The following is a 19,634-nucleotide window of genomic DNA, read 5'->3' as shown; positions in this document are numbered from 1 at the left end:
TTTAAATAAACATAGAACTCCTCTATTTTTGATTAGATTAGATGTCTAATTTTTTAAAAAGAAGTATTATATAACTAACCACTATCCAATCTGTTAGAACTCAACTTTTTCTGTTCTACAAAGAAAAAGCTTCATACCCCAAAGCATTTGCTTGGGAATTTCGGGAGACAGCTCTTCCGCAATACATCAAGTCCCATTCGCCCACGCCCCCCCCCATCTAAAAAACAAAGTTTGGGGAAGCACTAGACTTCCGACTTTGAAAAGTCCCAGAAGACAAAGCCCAGGGCTGACCCCCCCACGTCTGGCGCCGCCCGTTCGCAGGCCAGGAGCGGCCAGGGCCTCCCGCATGCGCTCCCACACGTACGCGGAGCGGGCAGCAGCCACCCCACAGCGTACACGAAAGCCGCCTTGCGCGGCTGGAGCCCTGGAGCCCACGGCCGGGGCCGCGGGCGGGGCCTGGGACTGTGGTGCTGCGCCCGAGCACGTACTGAGGCGTGGCCTGCTGCGCGCCGGGCGGGGCTCGGGAAGTTTCTCGGGTTGGCTTGGGTTTCGCATCCTCATCATGTAGCGCCAGCCACACCAGGAACAGAAGGGTGCCGGGTACCTTCCGCATGCTTGGTATTCTCCCCGCGGGGCTCTGACCGCTGCCGCTCTCAGGCACCTGTCTTTCCTCTCCGTCCCAGAATGGAGCCAAGACAAGGGAATAAACGAAATTCAATAGTACACGGAGATCGGGTGTCTGGGCAGCGTCTTGGAAAAACTATCCACTACAGGTAAGAATAAAAATTATGTCCAAACCTCTGAAAGGTGTGAACACATCAAAGCTCCAGAAGGCGTTCATAGGAAGGTTTATGGTAAAGTATAACTTTTATCCTACAGGGAGACTATTTTTGTATCGAATTCCACTAATTTCACTATTTCTCTGTAAAATAATCTGGGACGACAGGTTCATTTCTAAAGGAACGAAATATGAGCAAAGTGGTTAGTGGAAAACTTAAAAAAAAAAGTAAAAGTTTTTTTCTTTACATTTTTGTTGGTTCCAGCTGGCAACACGTTTGCAGAGGCTTTATTTAACCAAATCTTAATGTTGAAAAAAAGAAAAAAGAGGATTCTTTACTCTGCAACTTGTTTTAGGTATTGCTACTTAAACATTTTGAACTTTAAGTTTCTACAAAGCGAATAATTTTAAGTTCATCTTTTCTGTACAGAGGCTTCTAGGAGGAAAATAAGATTTGGAATGATAATCGTGAGGTTATAAAAACTTAAACATATCTATTATGCCATTAAGTCAAAACAGCTCTGGGAAAAAATACCATACATTGATACAGTCTTTTATAGTTGGTGCTTTACCATTCACTACCTTGTTAATTTGAGTTAATGTCTCCATAACTGGAGGTCTCAATCTCTAGTTCAAATTAAGAACCCACTAAATGGCACTTGAAAACACTTTTATTCATTTCTATTTATGCCCTGCCACTCCTCTTAGGACATTCCCTCAATGTGTTATGTGATCTCATTACTTTCAAGTGACATCGGATCCTCAGTTTTCCACACCTCCATTGCCGCCTTCTGTTTGCTATTTAAACAAACAGTTAACAATGGAGAAAAGGGTATGTTCAACTGGATTGGCTAGCACTGCAGGGTGGTTAGCTCCATGGACTTTGGAGTCACTCATGGCCACCTCAAAAGCTCCGAGCCTTAGATCACTTCTTCAAGACTATATACTGTATAGATATACTCCTCCCTTATCTGGTACTGCTATGAATGAAATATATATAGCATTTAGATCTCAAATGAAGATTTACCCAAGCTCTAAAAGTAATAGATGGCAGACCAGAAATGTAAGCTTAAGTCTCCTGACTCTAAAGTCAAACTTAGAACAAACTTGGTTTGTTTTTAATGATACTGCATTAAAAAAATTAAAATAGCTTTATTCTTTTTCTCCTGTATTTTTATGGAATAGCTACATTTCTTTTATACTCAGAACATACATTCTCATTTTTCTGGGTTATGAGTATAAAAGAAATACAGCTGTTTCATAAAGTAAGGAGGGGAGAGGAATATTAAGGAGAGAACAACTATTCTAGGATTATAGTTGCCAGGGTCGGGTTATAAGCCTTGGACAAAACCATTATGAAGAAATTTGTGACGGTGCATAAAATTGGGAAGGGCCAGTTCTGCTATTCTGTAGCTTAAAGCACTCCAAGGAGCTTGTTGTCTCAGTGACTGAGCAGTGGGTAAGTACTTGCTTCCTTCCAGCTGTACTGTCCTTTAACGTGGCTTTCAGAAATCATTTTCCTGAACTCCTGGTCATTACATAATCTGCTTTTACAAATAGTTTTCAACTGAAGCTAATTTGCTATACAAGAATAATTTTTTGTTTTGTGACCTGTGAATACTAAGCAACCACTTTATTCTAAAATACCACTTCTAGTATACTACTATCTGTAACTAAATGTTGAAGCACTTTGGGTCACAGTGTTTGTGCTTAAGTATACCTGTGCCCCGCCTCCCCCCCGCCAAATTTTGCACTGAATCTTAGTATTAACTTTTGTTCCAAAATTTTCATATAATTGTAATCACTGTCCTCCATTGTAAGATAAAAACAGCTACCTAAGAGATCTGTGGCTCAGTTCCTTTTGTTCAGTATATATACCTCAGGGTACAGGACCTAAGGCTCTGGCACTTCCTACATAATTTGTTGATAAAAATAATTTTCTGTACCTGTAGGTGCAGGGATTCATAGTGATTTTTCGGTTTTAAAAAATATCTTTCTACACTGTCTGATTTTTAAAAATGAGATTATCAGTATAAAAGAAATACAGCTATTTTGTAAAAGAAAAATACAGGAGAAAAAGGATAAAGCTACTTTGTTTTAAAACACAGTATCATTAAAACAAAAACAAACCAAATTTGTTCTAAGTTTGACTTTAGAGTCAGGAAACTTAAGCTTACATTTTTGGTCTGCCATCTATTACTTTTAAAGCTTGGGCAAATTATTCATCTGAAGTCTAAATTTATTAATCTGTTAATGGGAATAGATTAGAAATCTTCAGAGAAGCTCTAGCCTTTGTAACATTATGTGACTATAATGCTGAGAACTGCTTCACTCATCCCATTCATATTTTAAAAATACTAATATTTTGTGTTTGAGCATTTTAATACGCTCAGAAACTTAAAAATGATGTTTCTTTTCTAACAACATACTCTTTTCAATGGGATATTATGGTTGTTATTATTTAACATGACATTTAGGGACTCAACATACATTAAGGTGATGGCACTAAGATAAATGTAGAAATAACCAGTACCATGTAATTTTCATAAGTGCTTAAATTGTTGGTAAACAATTTTATGAGTTGGAGGTGTTGAAGCAAATATTATTAATATTTGAACATAAAAGCTGATCAAAGGGGCCTGGTCCACAGAAGATGTTTATTTGATGTAACAAAACAATACAGTTAGTGTTAGATCCAACCACAAAGAGCAAAAGGAATGAAAAATTTGTACAATGTACATAGAAAAAACAAGATATTTACTGTGACAACTATATATTCCTAAAATAATGCTTCTAAAATTACTCAATTATTGAAATCTACATGAAAAAAAGGATGTTAATAGCGACAAAGTGCATAAAATCAAACATTGTATTTTGAGCAAATTAACATACTAGGCAATTTTGCTAAGAATGCATGAGTTTTTTTTTCTTGTTTACAGTCTGCTCAAAATATCTTTATACCAACAGGGTAGGCAGAACATTTAGGTTTAATATCAGTTACACAATATTAGCATAAACTTCCACAACTACATAGGGTATTGTTTTCTTTTGAGCTGGCAAAGTGACTATAGAAACATCAGATGATTTCTCTGAATTGAGAATTTTATCCAAATAAATGCCACATACCTTCTAGATATATGCATATCTTTCTATATTATGTAAATGGCTTTACCCATTTAAATAATAAACCATACAGCATTTAAGAATCATTATTATATGATTAACAATGTCATGTTCCAGGTTTAACAATTTCATAGGCCAAAAAAAATTTCTTCTTAAAAACTAGTTTTATAAACGCAGAATATATTCCATGAGTAACTGCTGGTATTTTTTAAGAAAATATATTGTGCAATTGTGGCTACCACGTACTGCTGGCAAAGCATTATTATTTATGTAAAATGTGAAAAAAAAGGTGTAAAAATTTTTCAACTGCCTATGATCATGATGAAAGGTTACTGCCTTCTTACAAAAATTATATTGGCATCTTCTTAAAAATAATTCGAAAAAGGGATAAACTCCCTAGCCAAAAATAAATAAATAAAAAGGTGCATTTTTAAAAATGATGCTACTGCAATGCAATGGTTTAAATACCAAAAAACTGAGAAAATGAGCTGTCTGTGATCCAGCATTAAAGAACATACTAAAAAAGAGCATTAATGTAAATTAAGTAGAAAGGGGATCAAAATTGAACTAACCAAGTTTGTGCAGTATTGTAGCCAGGCTTCTAAAATTAGATGTAGAAAATATAAATAGACTGCTTTAGGTAATGAGCCACCAGTGTCCAAAAAAAGGAATGAAATTATGAAAAAGCTCAGTTAACTTGATCCAAAGCTCTGAGTAATTCTTCACCCTGCAGTAGGTTTCTGCTGCCTTGTATAGGAGCATTAACTTCACAATCATAACTGGTCAGCTGTGGTAATCCACTTTCATCCATTGATTGCCCCAGCAGTCTACATGCTAAATCTGAAAAACAAGAGATACCTAAGTATACATTCATCTAGTCAATGAATATTTATTAAACACCCACAATGTGTTAGGTATCATAGAAAATAAAGCAAATTTCTGGAAGGGTTTTTAGTTTACCTGGCAAAACCACAACTATGTTAAAAAGTAAGTATAATCCAGTGATACTGTTGCTGTGTCAGAAATGTTTACAGGATACAATAAAGGCACAAAGAAATAACAATTTGGAAAAAGGCATAAATATGGTGGGCATCAAAGCTGATGCCTGTAATCCTAGCACAGGCTGAGGCAGGAGGATCACTTGAGGCCAGGAGTTTGAAACCAGCCTAGGCAACATAGTGAGACCCCATCTCTACAAAAAGCAGCCGGGTGTGGTGAGGCATGTCTGTAGTGCGAGCTACTCAGGAGGCTGAGGTAGGATGATTGCTTGAGCTTGAGCACAGGAGTTTGAGACTGCAGTGAGCTATGATCATGCCACTGCACTCCAGGCCTGGGCAACAGAGCGAGACCCTGTCTCAAAAAAAAAAAAAAAAAAAAAAAAAGAAAAGTAGTCATAAAAGTTCACAAATTTCAGCTTCTATCAATATTGACAGCACATGGACATAGAGAAATCAAAGAAAATTACTAAAAATGAAAAGCTCCACCTTGAAATGTTAATCTCTGTATTAAGACCATTACATGAAATACAACTTTACTTTTTTTTTTTTTTTTTTTTTTGAGGCAGAGTCTCACCCTTGTCGCCCAGGCTGGAGTGCAGTGGTGCCATCTTGGCTCACTGCAACCTCTGCCTTCCGGGTTCAAGCAATTCTCATGCCTCAGCCTCCCAAGTAGCTGGGATTACAGGCGCCCGCCACCACGCCCAGCTAATTTTTGTATTTTTAGTGGAGACGGGGTTTCACCATGGTGGCCAGGCTGGTCTCCAACTCCTGACCTCAGATGATCTGGCTGCCTCGGCCTCCCAAAGTGCTGGGATTACAGGTGTGAGCCACCGCGCCCAGCCACAACTTTACTTTTTAATCTTGCTAAGGAACCAAAGTCATTCTCACTTAGATTAAAGCTCCTAAATAAAAATGTTTCATGTATTTTGTCTTTGTGATGTTCAAGGTCAAAAAGAATAAACTAACCAGAGGGTATTAAAATAATTGTCTTTTGCTCCATTCCATTCTGTTCACTAGATTTGCATCCTTTTACACGTTTCCAAGAAAGTGATGTAGTAGCTGCATGATCGTCTGGCTGCTGTAATAATGTTCCCTATAAACAGTAAAGTTATTTCAAGTTTAGTTTGTTGAATTTTTTTTTTAAACAACCAAAAACCTTGAAATTGGTGTAAATTTAATAACATTATAGGCAGTTTCTTAAATACTACCCTAAATTATTTTGAATTCTTTCTTAAGTTATTTGTCATCCATTATGACCATTCTGTCTATAAATACTTTCCAGTTAATTTAGTTTGAAAATATCAGAATGTATTATACCACCATTGACTTACCCCAAAACATAGCAGTTCTTTTTTAAATTTGAGATGGACTCTCACTCTCTTACCCAGGCTGGAGTGCAGTGGCCTGATCTCAGCTCATTGCAACCTCCACCTCCCGGGTTCAAGCTATTCTCCTGCCTCAGCCTCCAGAGTGGCTGGGATTATAGTTGTGCACCACCACGCCTGGCTAATTTTTGTATTTTTAGTAGAGACAGGGTTTCACCAAGTTGGCCAGGCTGGTCTCGAACTCCTGACCTCAAGTGATCCTCATCTTGGCCTCCCAAAGTGCTGGGATTACAGGCGTGAGGCACTGTGCCTGGCCAATAGCAGTTCTTTTAATAAGGCAAAGTAACTTAAAGGGAAGAGAATGAGATTGGTGGTGATATTCAGGGTGGAGTAAGGGGAGAACTTCACTTTTTAACTCAAAATACACTGGAATTGTTTGGAATTTTTATACCAAGAATGTATTTATTAAACATTTGTATTTTTAAAAACCAGTGCATACAGAGTAAAAAAACCCAATGTATAACTTCTGAAAATATAACTTTACTATTTGGAAGAAACGTGGAAACACACACACACACACGAAATAGCACATTAGCTAGAAAAGCAAAACCTACTACTCATACTTACAATTCCTACTGCTTGAAAAAGTGAACCATCATGTTCCATTTTTCGCTTTCTCTGAGCATTCTGCAAAGCTAGTATCTTTGGATTTAGTTCTTCCTCAGGAACTGTAGTTCTGAAAAGAAAAAAATTCTCAATGAAAATATAGCTTTTTTAAAAAAAATATCCAGTGAGCGCTTTTAAAGAAAATACGTAATTCCTTAGTTCTCCAATATTAAGGAATATAATATACATAAGATAACTTTCCTGATCACTAAAGTTTATCATCTTAAAAGTAAAAGCTTAATTTTTTTTTTTTTTTTGGTGAAACACAGTCTTACTCTGTCAGCCAGGCTGGAGTGCAGAGACATGATCTCTGCTTACTGCAACCAAGTCCTGCCTCTGGAATCAAGTGATCCTCCCACCTCAGCCTCTCAAGTAGCTGGGATTATGGCTAATTTATATATACATATTTTTGTAGAGACAGGATTTCACCATGTTGCTCAGGCTGGTCTCAAACTCCTGAGCGCAAGTGATCTGCCCACCTTGGCCTCCCAAAGTGCTGGGATTACAGGCGTGAGCACCTGGCCGTCAAAGCTTAATTTAACAGAAAATTTTCTACAGTATGCGTATCCCTATTTTATAAAATAGAGCTGAACACAACTAAATTGACACTATTGTAGAGTCAAAACAGTTAAATATTGTCCTTTTATTCCACCTAATATAACAATGCAGTGATATTGTTGGGACTATTGAAATACAAGATCAATCTCACATTCGTATAGCATTTTCAGTTTATAAAACATTTCAAGTTCATTAGTTCATTTTAACCTTACTTAAGTTCCCAAGATAGATAAGGCAGGCATATCATACCCATTTTATAAATTAGAACCCTGAGGCCTATTGGGTAACTTTCTCAAAGTCCTACTGCTCACTAGTTGCGATATGGAAGTACACTCTAGTTCTCCAGATCCCTCCCTCCCCTCCCCTGCTCTTCCCACTATGCTATTTTTCACTCAGTATTGATCTGGTTATCAAACATGAACTATGTATATCTAAAAGTAATATTAAATTGTGAAGAATTGTTCTAATGAGTAAAGTACATCAGCTTTGTTACATTATTTTGACTTTTCAAGACACCCCACAAACCAAATGCATAATCATAATGGCTCCTTGCTGTTCCAGATAGTTGAGAATGCCAAATAGGTAAGTGATCTTATTTTGCAGTTTTCTTTGGTTTTTAAAAAATTTCTCTAAAACTTCTATTATATAGACAGGGAAGTTTAAAAATTCTTATATAGATATATTGTCTTTATGAAATTAACTCAGTCCATTATGTAAATATCATTGTAGTAGTAGTAGTACTTAGTAATTACGTTTTTAATGGTTTATCTTAATTTTTGAAATTCCTTTCATAAACGTTTTCAGTGTACACTACATTGGAACTAATGTTTAAAAACAGTTGCTAGCTGGGCACAGTGGCTCACAACTGTCATCCCAGCACTTTGGGAGGCTGAGGCAGGTGGATCACCTGAGGTCGGGAGTTTGAGACCAGCCTGATCAACCTGGAGAAACACTGGTCTCTACTAAAAATACAAAATTAGCTGGGTGTGGTGGTGCATGCCTGTAATCCCAGCTACTCGGGAGGCTGAGGCACGAGATTTGCTTGAACCAGCGAGGCGGCAGTTGCGGTGAGCCGAGATCCGAGATCACGCCATTGCACTCCAGCCTGGGCAACAAGAGCAAAACTCCGTCTCAAAAAAAAATTGCTAAAGTGACTTGATGTGTTGTTACACTTTGGCTTTGACAAGTACAAGAGAACAGTTGTTCAGAAAACTGGATATCCCATCCTCTGTAGCTGATAGTAAACTGTAACTTATAAGTGATTGTCATTTTTATTACTGTATTCATGCATCTGTCAGTCCAACAACCTTTTTTTTTTTTTTTTTGAAACCGAGTTTCACTCTTCTCATCCAGGCTGGAGTGCAATGGTACGATCTCGGCTCACTGCAGCCTCCACCTCCAGGGTTCAAGCAATTCTCCTGCCTCAACCTCCCAAAGTAGCTGGGATTACAGGCACGTGCCACCACGCCCAGCTAATTTTTGCATTTTTAGTAGACCGGGTTTCACCATGTTGGCCAGGCTGGTCTGAAACTCTTGGCCTCAGGTGATCCACCCGCTTCAGCCTCCCAAAGTGCTGAGATTACAGGCATGAGCCACTGCGCCCTGCCTCAACAACCATTTATTGAGGAAGTACTACACATTAGGTCATGAGCTAAGTATTAGTATCACTAAAATGCCCAAGACACTGTGATTGCCCTCGTGGAGCTCAGAGTCAAAAGTGAGTAAGTGACACAGTAAATAAAGTAACGTAAAGTACTTCTGAGTTCATCTAAAGCCCCAATGTCTTTTCCAAGCTTACGGAAAAGACCTCTCCCAGCACTCTAGGTCAAGGTGGGAATGTTAGGCAGGGAAAAAAGCTATGTGTTCTGGCTACGACAGTGGTTCTTTCCTATTGCTATTGATATCTGGCTTAGTCTAGACATAGTAGAGAAGGAATCATTTCCCTCTTCCACACACTTATTAGATAAAACTTAATTTCTTCTAGCTATACCCTCAAACTTAAAATATGTGAAATCCCCTTACAAATTATATACAGAAAGTATAACTTAAAAATTGGGTCATGTCCATATGTTTGTTTGAACTAGCTCCACAGAAGTAATAATTCATGCTTAGATTCCTGTTGTACAGTTTGAAAACCTATGTAGCCTGCAATATATATATAGCTAATGTTCTACAAATACGTAATGAAAAATAAAAGCAACTTTAATACAAGTTAACTATAATAAAATTTTAAAAGAGGGGCCTGTAAATATCTATATTGAATGCTGAAGATGGAAGGCTCAATTTGGAATGTGCAATTGGAAATAACCCTTAAATTGGAAGAGCTTTTCTTCAGATAAGCTTAAAAAAGAGCTCTAAGAAATGGAAGCATCTAAGTAGCGAGGGTAGTTAACTAGTCTGATTTAAACAACTGTAAGAACTTTAAACAAGTTCTGTAAACACATTTACAGTACTGAGCTGGATTTTATTTTAAAGGTGTCAGAAGACCCTCCTCCATTTAGATAGGTAATTTTAGAATTTATAATTATTTTAGAAAAAATAGGAGCGGGCATGGTGGCTCACACCTGTAATCCCAGCTCTTTCGGAGGCCGAGGCAGGCGGATCACCTGAAGTCGGGAGTTTGAGACCAGCCTGACCAACGTGGAGAAACCCTGTCTCTATGAAAAATACCAAAAAAATCAGCCGGGCGTGGTGGTGCATGCCTGTAATCCCAGCTACTCGGGAGGCTGAGGCAGGAGAATCTCTTGCACCCAGGAGGCGGAGGTTGCCGTGAGCTGAGATTGTGCCATGCCATTGCACTCCAGCCTGGGCGACAAAGCGAGACTCTGTCTCAAAAAAAAGAAAGAAAAAGAAAAAATATATGAGGTTAATTTAGAAAGTTTTTTGAGTTCTCACGAATTTGCGTTAGGGCATATATATCAGAAAGTTTGCTGTAAGTTTAAAAATCATGTACTATCACATACATTTATCTCAAAAATAATAAAAACTATAACTTGAATGTTACATATAAATACCTTTGACTCAAAGCGACAGATAACACGTTAGGGCTTCTTGGATGAGATTTTTCTGTCTGTTCTATGACTCCTTTTCCTGCTCTGTTTGGTGAGGCTGTCCGACTTTGAGTATCTCTATATGGTGATGATGTGGCACTAGTAGTTTCTTTATGTATGTGGGTAGGAGATGGAGATGCAATCAATATTTTAATGTCTTCCATACAGTCTTTTGTCACTGTTTTTAATTCATCAGTGGTGGCAGTGGTAGTGGTGGCATTAGCAGTAGGTTCTTGTATTTGAGTCTGCTGGAATACTGTAACTGTGCTTTGAGGACTTGCGCTTTCAGGGCTTGCGGAACTGCTTTCTAATGGTGACAACTGATCGAAGGAACGTAACTGGAAGTCATCATCCATTGGGATATAGGGAGCTAACATCTCCAAGTCTAAATCTGTGTCCTTTAAAACAGCAAATACATGAGTTTTTACAATGGCCACACCTTATAAATAAAAAACAAGTGAAACTCAAAGTCACTTCAGACTAAAAATTAATGAAATTTAATATAAAACAAATAAGTTCATATACCTGAGTAGAAAATGGGTTCTTTGCTTCTGTGTCTTCAGCAAAAAGTTTTTCTACCAATTCCAACTTGAATTCATTGACCATATCACTATCCACATAAAAACAATATTCACTGGGACTATTAGGCTGTAAAAAGAAATATGTTTACTATTTCCTGAAGAAGCTTCCATATACTTTGCTAGTTGTCAGAATTTTCAAACTAGATCTCAGAAAAACCAGAAAACACAACCAAGTCCATCGTGTTTATCAAATTTTATTTAACTAGGCCGGGCTCAGTGGCTCACGCCTGTAATCCCAGCACTTTGGGAAGCCAAGGTGGAGGGATCATGAGGTCAAGAGATCGAGACCATCCTGGCCAACATGGTGAAACCTCGTCTCTACTAAAAATACAAAAATTAGCTAGGTATGGTGGCATACGCCTGTAATCCCAGCTACTCAGGAGGCTGAGGCAGGAGAATCACTTGAACCTGGGAGGCAGAGGTTGCAGTGAGCCAAGATCGTGCCACTGCACTCCAGCCTGGCGACAGAGTGAGACTCCATCTCAAAAAAAAAAAAAAAAAAAAAAAAAAAAATTTGTGAAAATAGTGACATTTTGAAGCTTATACTGGTAACTAATTTTGCCAATATATATATTTCTGACTATGTAATATAACATCATTTACAAAATTGAGATGAAAAGAAACACCTTATTCTAAAGAATAAAACCTATTTGGTAATTCACATCCCACAATGGTACCTAATTGACCAATTAACTAGATGCTACATTCACTGGAATTTACCTTTGAACTGAGAAGGCACACTCCTGTGGTGACTGAGCTACCTAAAAATCTCACTGTTACTGTCGGGGGTGGGAGTAGAAACTTAAGTTATTTTACCTGCATATACCTGAATGAATGTACATTATTACTATTTTAAGAGTTCTGGGCAAGAATTTTAACAAAAAACTATAGCTGTGTATTCTAAACAAGAAATTTTGCTTTCCTCATTCTAACGTTTTTGTTAGATTTACTTTTGTTAGATAAAAACCAAGATGAATCAAACATTTTTTTTTTGTGCTGGGTAAATTAAGCAACCAGAGCATAGGATATATATTCATTCAACACAAGGCTGTGAGATGTCAAATCTCCTACTCTTAGCTTGTCAGTTTTATTCAACAAATACCTAATGTAGAATTATTTACCACTTATTAAAGCTTATTTATGCCTCATTTATCAAGTTATAATGTTCAGATCTAAGTTGCCCTACTCCTGAGCATATTTTTAGATGTAGGAAGCCCTAAAATGGAATCATTCTAGATTTAGAAATAGAGCCCTGTGTGATATCTCTAAGTCTTGGCCAGCCTAGCCTTTAAAGATTATTTTTGTGTTCATAGGACAATTAATATCAAGACAGATCCAGAATAAAAAAGACCAGTTACTAAGTATTTATTTTATGTAACACTTGTTATTTTCATATTATACTTACCCAAAATTTCAAAATAGTGATGGAAATTAGACTAAATTGGGCAAAGAATTTATAAGGTCCTTTCCCATTTAAACCCTGGTAAGTCTATTGCTTACCAGGGTCTATTACCAGACAGTTCTCCAACTCAAAGGGGTAATGGGCCAGGCATGGTAGCTCACGCCTGTAATCCTAGTACTTTGGGAGGCCAAGGCAGGAGGATCGCTTGAGCCCAGGAGTTTAAAACCAGCCTGAGCAACATAGTGAGAACCCCAACTCCACACACACACACACAAAAAGGTTAAAAAATTAGCCAGGCATGGTGTTGCAGGCCTGTAGTCCCAGCTACTTGGGAGGCTGAGGTGGGAGAATCATTTGAGCCTGGGAGGTTGAGGCTGTGATTGTACCACTGCACTCCAGCCTGGGTGATAGTGAGACTCTTTCTCAAAACAAAACAAAACACAATAAAACAAACTAAAAGGGGTAACAGGTATAGGCTGTAGCTACCTTGAGCACACTTAGTACTATCCTCTTTAAATGTCCAAATTCAAGATGTTTTTGTCCTACTGATATAAATAATAGAGAAACAATGTACGTTTCACTTTTTGGTTTATATTAAGCTAGTTTCTTCCCATGTTCCTGACTATCTTTGAGCCTAAAACATGTGCTCAGGTCTAGGTTAGGCAATAGCTCTTGCAATAATTTTAAAGTGCTAAAATTCAAACACACACACAAATGTAATTTGTGGTTCAAATGAGTGTTTGAATCAAACTTATAAATACATTCTTGAATGTTAAAATCTGAAAGTTGTCCCTTTCTGATTATATCATGACACCTACCTCAGGTGAACTTTGTCTAGTGCTTCCATCGGAAGGACTAGGTGTCTGATCCTGAATCTGGGGCATGGTAAAAGAAAGTTCCAGTGACTCTGGATTTGGTTCTAATTTTAATGCAACTTCTTGATTGAGTGCAGGGTCAGCACTACTTCGAAGTGGCTTTGGCGTTTCAGCGGTAGGTAATGGAGACATTGCCAAATTTATATTCTGTAATTTTTCGTTGGGTGAGGGGAGCATTACATCATTATATAATGGTACTTCCTCAAGTTGCTGGTCATCAGTTTCTGTGTCTGTGGGGAAAAAATATGAGTCAATCTAAAGTATAGAAGGATTTTTTTTTTTTTTTACCCAAGACAGAGTCTTGCTCTGTTGCCCAGGCTGGAGTGCAATGGCGCAATCTTGGCTCACTGCAACCTCTGCCTCCCAGGTTCAAGCAATTCCCCTGCCTCAGCCTCCCAAGTAGCTGGGATTACAGGCGCACACCACCACGCCCAGCTAACTTTTGTATTTTTGGTAGAGACGGGGTTTCACCATGGTGGCCAGGCTGGTCTCGAACTCCTAACCTCAAGTGATCCACCCGCCTCGGCCTCCCAAAGTGCTGGGATTACAGGCGTGAGCCACTGCGCCCGGCCACAAGGATTTTCACATATAAAAAATTTATGTTCTTTTTCACAAAAGGTTTGTCTAATTCATCAAACAACAAAATGTCACCAAATTTTCCTTCATCAGAAAGTTTACATACAATAGTATAGTATAACCATAAGTCTGAGTTATCTTTACAATCCACTATTGATACCTCCTCTTAATCTCTATGGCATAAAAGACAAAAGGCAATACCAACCTTTTTATACATTAAAATGTTCTCTACTTTAAAATTGCAGTTTTCATCTTCAATGCTTGATGTTATAGTATGACTACTTTTTTATCCTTTAATGCAACAATGCCTACTTCCATATAACTCTGCTAAACTGTGGAGAAAATCTGACAGCAGGATACAGAAATAGAGTAGCCAGGAAAAATTTATGTGGGAAGAAGAAATACCTTAAGGACACTTTGAAGCACAATTTCCAACAGTATAAAAAAGCAAGAATGGTAAGAAATTACGGGGGCAAAAATATTTAAGCAAATACATTTAAGAAAACTATAAACATATATTAGCTTGTAATGTCCAAATGATTACCAACAAAACCCATAAAGTAATGTTTAGTTGAAATGGGGCTTGTAGCAACAGACACAATTTAGGGGATTAACAAAATAACTACTCACCGTTGCTGCCAAAATCTAAAGATATGATTGTGTCTCCAGCGGCTGGGGCCAGCAAAGTTAAAGCATCAGGTTCCTTCTTAAGTTTGTCAAAGAGGCTACTTGTATCTTCTGATTCAACTTTGGTGAATAGCTGAGTCATTTTCATATCTGAAGATTCAACCGGTTTAAGGACACATTCTGTTTGTTGAAGGGAGAAAATCAAGTCGTGCTGAATAATACCACTGTCAAAACAAGAGAAATTGGTAATTCACAAATGAGCACTTGATACAGTGAGGGGAAGGGAGACTGTGAAATGGTCTCTTAAAAAATTCTGCTTTATGGACAGGAACATTTTAAGATTTCTTGAGATGCATGATCACTCATGCGTACTGTGTCACATTTAGGGTTTTAAAATGCTAATACAAAATAAAGACCCAATAAAATTCACAGTATGCAACCATAAAAAAGAATGAAATCATGTCCTTTGCAGCAACATGGATGCATCCAGAGACCATTATCCTAAGTGAGATAACCCAGGAACAGAAAACCAAATGCTGCATGTTCTCACTTGTAAGTGGGAGCTAAACACTGGGTTACTTGTGGACATAAAGATGGCATCAGTAGACACTACTAGGGGAGAGGGGCAAGGGTTGAACAACTGTTGGGTATTATGCTCACTACCTGGGTGACAGGATCAATTGTACCCCAAACCTCAGCATCACATGATATACCCATGTAACAAACCTATGCATGTATCCCCTGAATCAAAAATAAAAGTTGAAATTAAAAAAAAAAAATCCCCAGTACAAGATAATTTGACTAATTTCAGTTAAGAATTTCAGATATCCAGGCTGGGCGTGGTGGCTCATGCCTGTAATCCCAGGACTTTGGGAGGCTGAGGTGGGTGGATCGCTTGAGCCTGGGAGTTCAAGAGCCTGGCCAACATGGCAAAACCCTGTCTCTACTAAAAATACAAAAAATTAGCCCGGTGTGGTGGTGCACACCTGTAGTCCCAGCTACTTGGGAGGCTGAGGCATGAGAATCGCTTGAGCTCGGGAAATGGAGTGAGCCAAGATCATGCCACTGCACTCCAGCCTGGGCGACAGTGAGACTCCATCTCAAAAAAAAAAAAAAAGAAAAAAAGAATTTCAGATATCCTTTGAGAAGAGTGGTAATGGCAAGGCAATTTGTAGTCAAGTACATGAAAGACACCAACAAATCTTCAGAATTGTTGTGCTGACACACATTATGAAATTGGCACAAAAGAACTCTTTGGCATCAATATATGAGGCATGATCTAAGGATAGTCCTAAAGATACACAGATAAATGATTAAGATCTTTCTAAGAGAGGGGCCGTATTTTCTTTGGTGGTAAGAATATAAGGTGATACCACCTACAGGATACGGCTGAAGAGGGATGATGAGCAATAGTTTATCTTCACGTTTGGCTTAAATGTAAATTATTCCTTTAATTAACGTATTAAATGTTCACTATCTGAAATGAACTGATAATGCAAAGATTAAAATAGCCAACCCTTGACCTTAAGAAATTTATAACCCATTGTGAAAGTAGATATGTAAACAATTAAAATACACTGTGATAACTGCTAAAATAGAGAAGGCTTGTTTCACTGAGAAGCTAACAAGCTGATACTTAGGATCAAGTGGCATTTGCTAGGCAGACTGGGGTGTGAGGAAGAGAAAGACATTCCAAGGGGAAGATTCTTACATAATGGTAAAGTCACAAAAGAACTCTGTGGCACTAATATTAAAACATTAAAGGATGGTGTCAGAAGTAGCAAAAATAAAAACTGCCCAAAGTCTTCCTAAGAGGGGTGACCCTAGATTTTAAAGGGAAGGCTAAATCTCTAATGCGTGAGTATGATGGTAAACAAGGATGCTGTACACCTAGGCAAGTGTTTATCTTGGAAATGATAAAAAGATCGCTAAAATTCTAAGGAAAATAAGATGATGACATATCCACACTAGAAAGCTTAGTCTGGTAGTAATGGGCAAGATGGACTAGAATGTGGTAATAATGTGGACAGGTAGACTAGATGGGGCAGGAGTCTAGTAAAATAGATCAAATGAAAAATTAAATTTTGATGTACATAATATTCACAAGCCAAAGAGCTAAGTGAAGAGTTCATGAATATACAAGAGCCATGTATTACATCATATAGCTTATTAATCTCATAGAATTTCTTTTTTAAATTATACTTTAAGTTCTAGGGTGCATGTGCACAACGTGCAGGTTTGTTACATATGTATACATGTGCCATGTTGGTGTGCTACATCCATTAACTCATCATTCACATTAAGTATATCTCCTAATGCTATCCCTCCCCCCTCCCTAATCTCATAGAATTTCATTTAATTTTCATTATAACCTTCTGAAGGATTATCTACATAGATGAAATTCAGAAAAATGAAGAGACTTCCCCAAGGTCAGGGAGCTTATGAGTGGTAGAGCTATGATACAAATCTAGGCCAGGATTCTTCCTACAAAAAGAACACAGCTGTCTTGAGATAGTATATGCCGATATCTGTATAATTAGACCAAACCAATCAATGGATCTGGTATTTTTTTCATGGTCTTTTTAAAAATAGGAGTGAAGGTATGGGGATAGACAACTACTGACAGTATTTAGCAGCATCACTGTGGAATAGCTGGACTGGAAACCTAGGTCAGAGTATAGAAAATAATAATTTGGTAGCGATGTAAAAGAATTAAAATTTAGTTAATATTTATTATCTTATCTTCCTATAAATGAACAGAGTATCCAAAAAGAATTACTATTTGTTCCCCAAAAATGTTTATTTCTCAAACTTACTTACCTCACAACGTAATTCACACATACAATGCACTGTGGTTGAGAATTCTTGGTGTTATATATGACAGTTGCTTGAGTTTCAACCCAGACATATCCACCTCTTTTGGCAAGCATCCTGTACTGTCCTGTGGTGACTTGTCCTTTAGTAAACACTAGGGGGAAAAAGGAAAAAGAATCATGCAGAGAAAATATTTTAACTTTGAATTTTCAATTAAATGAACAGATGCTGAATGTTCATCATTGTTTTGGAAAACAAATGTTTATTTAGTGGAATCAGTTGTAACTGCTTACATTCTGACAGTGCGTCCCAGAATAGCTGAAAATGTACCCATTTCCTTTTTCAAACCCCCTAAATAAAACTCCTTTGCTGCCAGTGAGCTAAGTGAAGAGTTCATGAATACACAATCTTCAGTAACTAAAATTCCTTTAATGACTTAGGTTGGTGTCAGATTAGAGAATAATCAATAGCCTTTTTCAAGAAAATCGTGCCGCAATAACTTCCTTAAATTCTGACTATGGTTTCCAGAGAACCAAAGATGCTTTAAAAAGCTATATGTAGCATATTTAAATATAAATTGATACCACATTGTAAGTCTTTTGGCAATTTAAATTATATACTGATTTGGGAGAAAGTACTAAATAAATCCTAATGATGGTATTATTTTGAGGATTGGGGTGTCCTGGCTGCAGACTTGGATTTACTCTTGAGTTCAAGGCTGATCAATCACACAAACTCAGTGATATTCAGGTATCCTCAAGCACAGTGGGAAGTCATGCATAGGTACAGATTAAACAGGTGAGATAGTCCAAAGTTTAACTTATCTTGGGGATCTTAACATTCATTTGAGTAAAATTCAGAATCAAATCTTATGTCAAAGGTACTTGTTTTGGGTGACTATAGTAAAAAATAATTTAATTGTACATTTTAAAGAAACTAAAAGAGGCCGGGTGCCAAGCCAGGTGTATAACCTGAGGTCAGGAGTTCGAGACCAGCCTGGCCAACATGGCAAAACCCCGTCTACACTAAAAATACAAAAATTAGCCAGGCATGGTGGTACACGCTTATAATCCCAGCTACTTGGGAGGATGAGGCAGGAGAATCTCTTGAACCCGGTAGGCGGGGGTTGCAGTGAGCTGAGATTGCTCCACTGCACTCCAGCCTGGGCGAGAGTGAGATCCTGTCTCAAAAGAAAAAAATAAATAAAATAAAATAAAATAAAATAAAAATAACCAAAAAAGTATAACTGGATTGTTTGTCACACAAGATAATGCTTGAGGTGATAGGTACTCCATTTATCCTTATGCACTGCATGCCTATATCAAAATATCTCATGAACCCATAAATATAAATACCTAACTATGCACTTATAAGCATTTTTTAAAATGGTACTTATTACCAAAGGTGATGTTCACCACCTTCACATTCATTGATTGTACAAATACTTTCTGAGTGCCTTTTACATACCAACCACTGTTCTGAGTATTTATGTGAATTCTGAAAATTATGCTATTCAATACTCTATAATATTTGGATTTTCAAAAGTCTTTGTATTTAAAATGCCAGGAAGTTTTGTTTATGATTAAATGATTCTATTTTTACTGATATTTGTTGCAACACATACAAAACACAAAATGGTCAAGATCTCTACTGAATAGGCCTGTTAACACATTTAGTCTAGAACTTTTAACCAGAGAATTAGATGGGTAGCCAAACTGTACAGAGGTTGCAACAGTTAAGTAATTAGAATATCTCTGAGTTCTTCCATTGTACTTACTATCATGATGAGTTTTGGTCAGATGATCAGAGTCCAAAGCATGATAATATTCATAAATTGAGCGGCCTAAAAGTTCTTCTGGCTCATATCCCATCAATTCGGTAATTCTGTTAGTAAAAAATACAAGATTTAAGAAAAAAAAGGGAGACACTGATAAAGAAAAATTTTTCTCCTCCCAAGTTAACTGATAGGCATTAATCTTATGGACAAGTAAATTTTCAAAAATGAGCATCCTCCTTTGCTTAGAATAAATTTACACCTCACCTTTGGCAACTACAGTTATTAAATCCAACACCACACATTTCTTTAAGTCCTGTAGGTTCGTCCTGTTATTTAACTATTTTATCCTGTTCACCCAAACTTGTTACCTGGTCTTTTTTTTTTGAGACAAGAGTTTCCCTCGTGTTGCTCAGGCTGGAGAGCACAATGAGGTGTGATCTCGGCTCACCGCAACCTCCACCTCCTAGGTTCAAGCGATTCCCCT

General features: G+C 37.6%; 1 protein-coding gene and 1 long non-coding RNA gene across 9 annotated transcripts in view; one reads left to right on the top strand and one right to left on the bottom strand.

The window, feature by feature from the left end:
- Positions 1-546: 546 nt before the first annotated feature.
- LOC134808300 (uncharacterized) overlaps positions 547-19,634 on the top strand; it is a 42,670-nt gene continuing 23,582 nt past the window's right edge. The window contains exon 1 of the long non-coding RNA XR_010150959.1: positions 547-773. This is a non-coding gene — a long non-coding RNA (uncharacterized LOC134808300). The remainder of the gene's footprint in view (positions 774-19,634) is intronic.
- HIF1A (hypoxia inducible factor 1 subunit alpha) overlaps positions 3,417-19,634 on the bottom strand; it is a 56,931-nt gene continuing 40,713 nt past the window's right edge. For 2 of the 8 annotated variants that reach the window (XM_009427907.4, XM_009427905.4), the window contains exons 7-15: positions 19,151-19,257; positions 17,380-17,527; positions 14,563-14,783; positions 13,300-13,586; positions 11,024-11,146; positions 10,463-10,896; positions 6,852-6,960; positions 5,866-5,992; positions 3,417-4,741 (exon numbers count right to left, since the gene is read on the bottom strand). In XM_009427907.4, the coding sequence (XP_009426182.1) occupies positions 4,590-4,741; positions 5,866-5,992; positions 6,852-6,960; positions 10,463-10,896; positions 11,024-11,146; positions 13,300-13,586; positions 14,563-14,783; positions 17,380-17,527; positions 19,151-19,257 (1,708 nt within the window). In that variant the 3' untranslated portion in view covers positions 3,417-4,589. The remainder of the gene's footprint in view (positions 4,742-5,865; positions 5,993-6,851; positions 6,961-10,462; positions 10,897-11,023; positions 11,147-13,299; positions 13,587-14,562; positions 14,784-17,379; positions 17,528-19,150; positions 19,258-19,634) is intronic. The other 6 variants (XM_001168948.6, XM_009427909.5, XM_024348744.3 and 3 more) reach the window with 3 other exon arrangements.

The sequence above is a fragment of the Pan troglodytes genome, chromosome 15, assembly GCF_028858775.2.
Source record: "Pan troglodytes isolate AG18354 chromosome 15, NHGRI_mPanTro3-v2.0_pri, whole genome shotgun sequence".
Taxonomy (NCBI): domain Eukaryota; kingdom Metazoa; phylum Chordata; class Mammalia; order Primates; family Hominidae; genus Pan; species Pan troglodytes.
The sequence above is the reverse complement of the archived record's forward strand: the minus strand, read 5'-3'. Positions and strand labels throughout refer to the sequence as shown.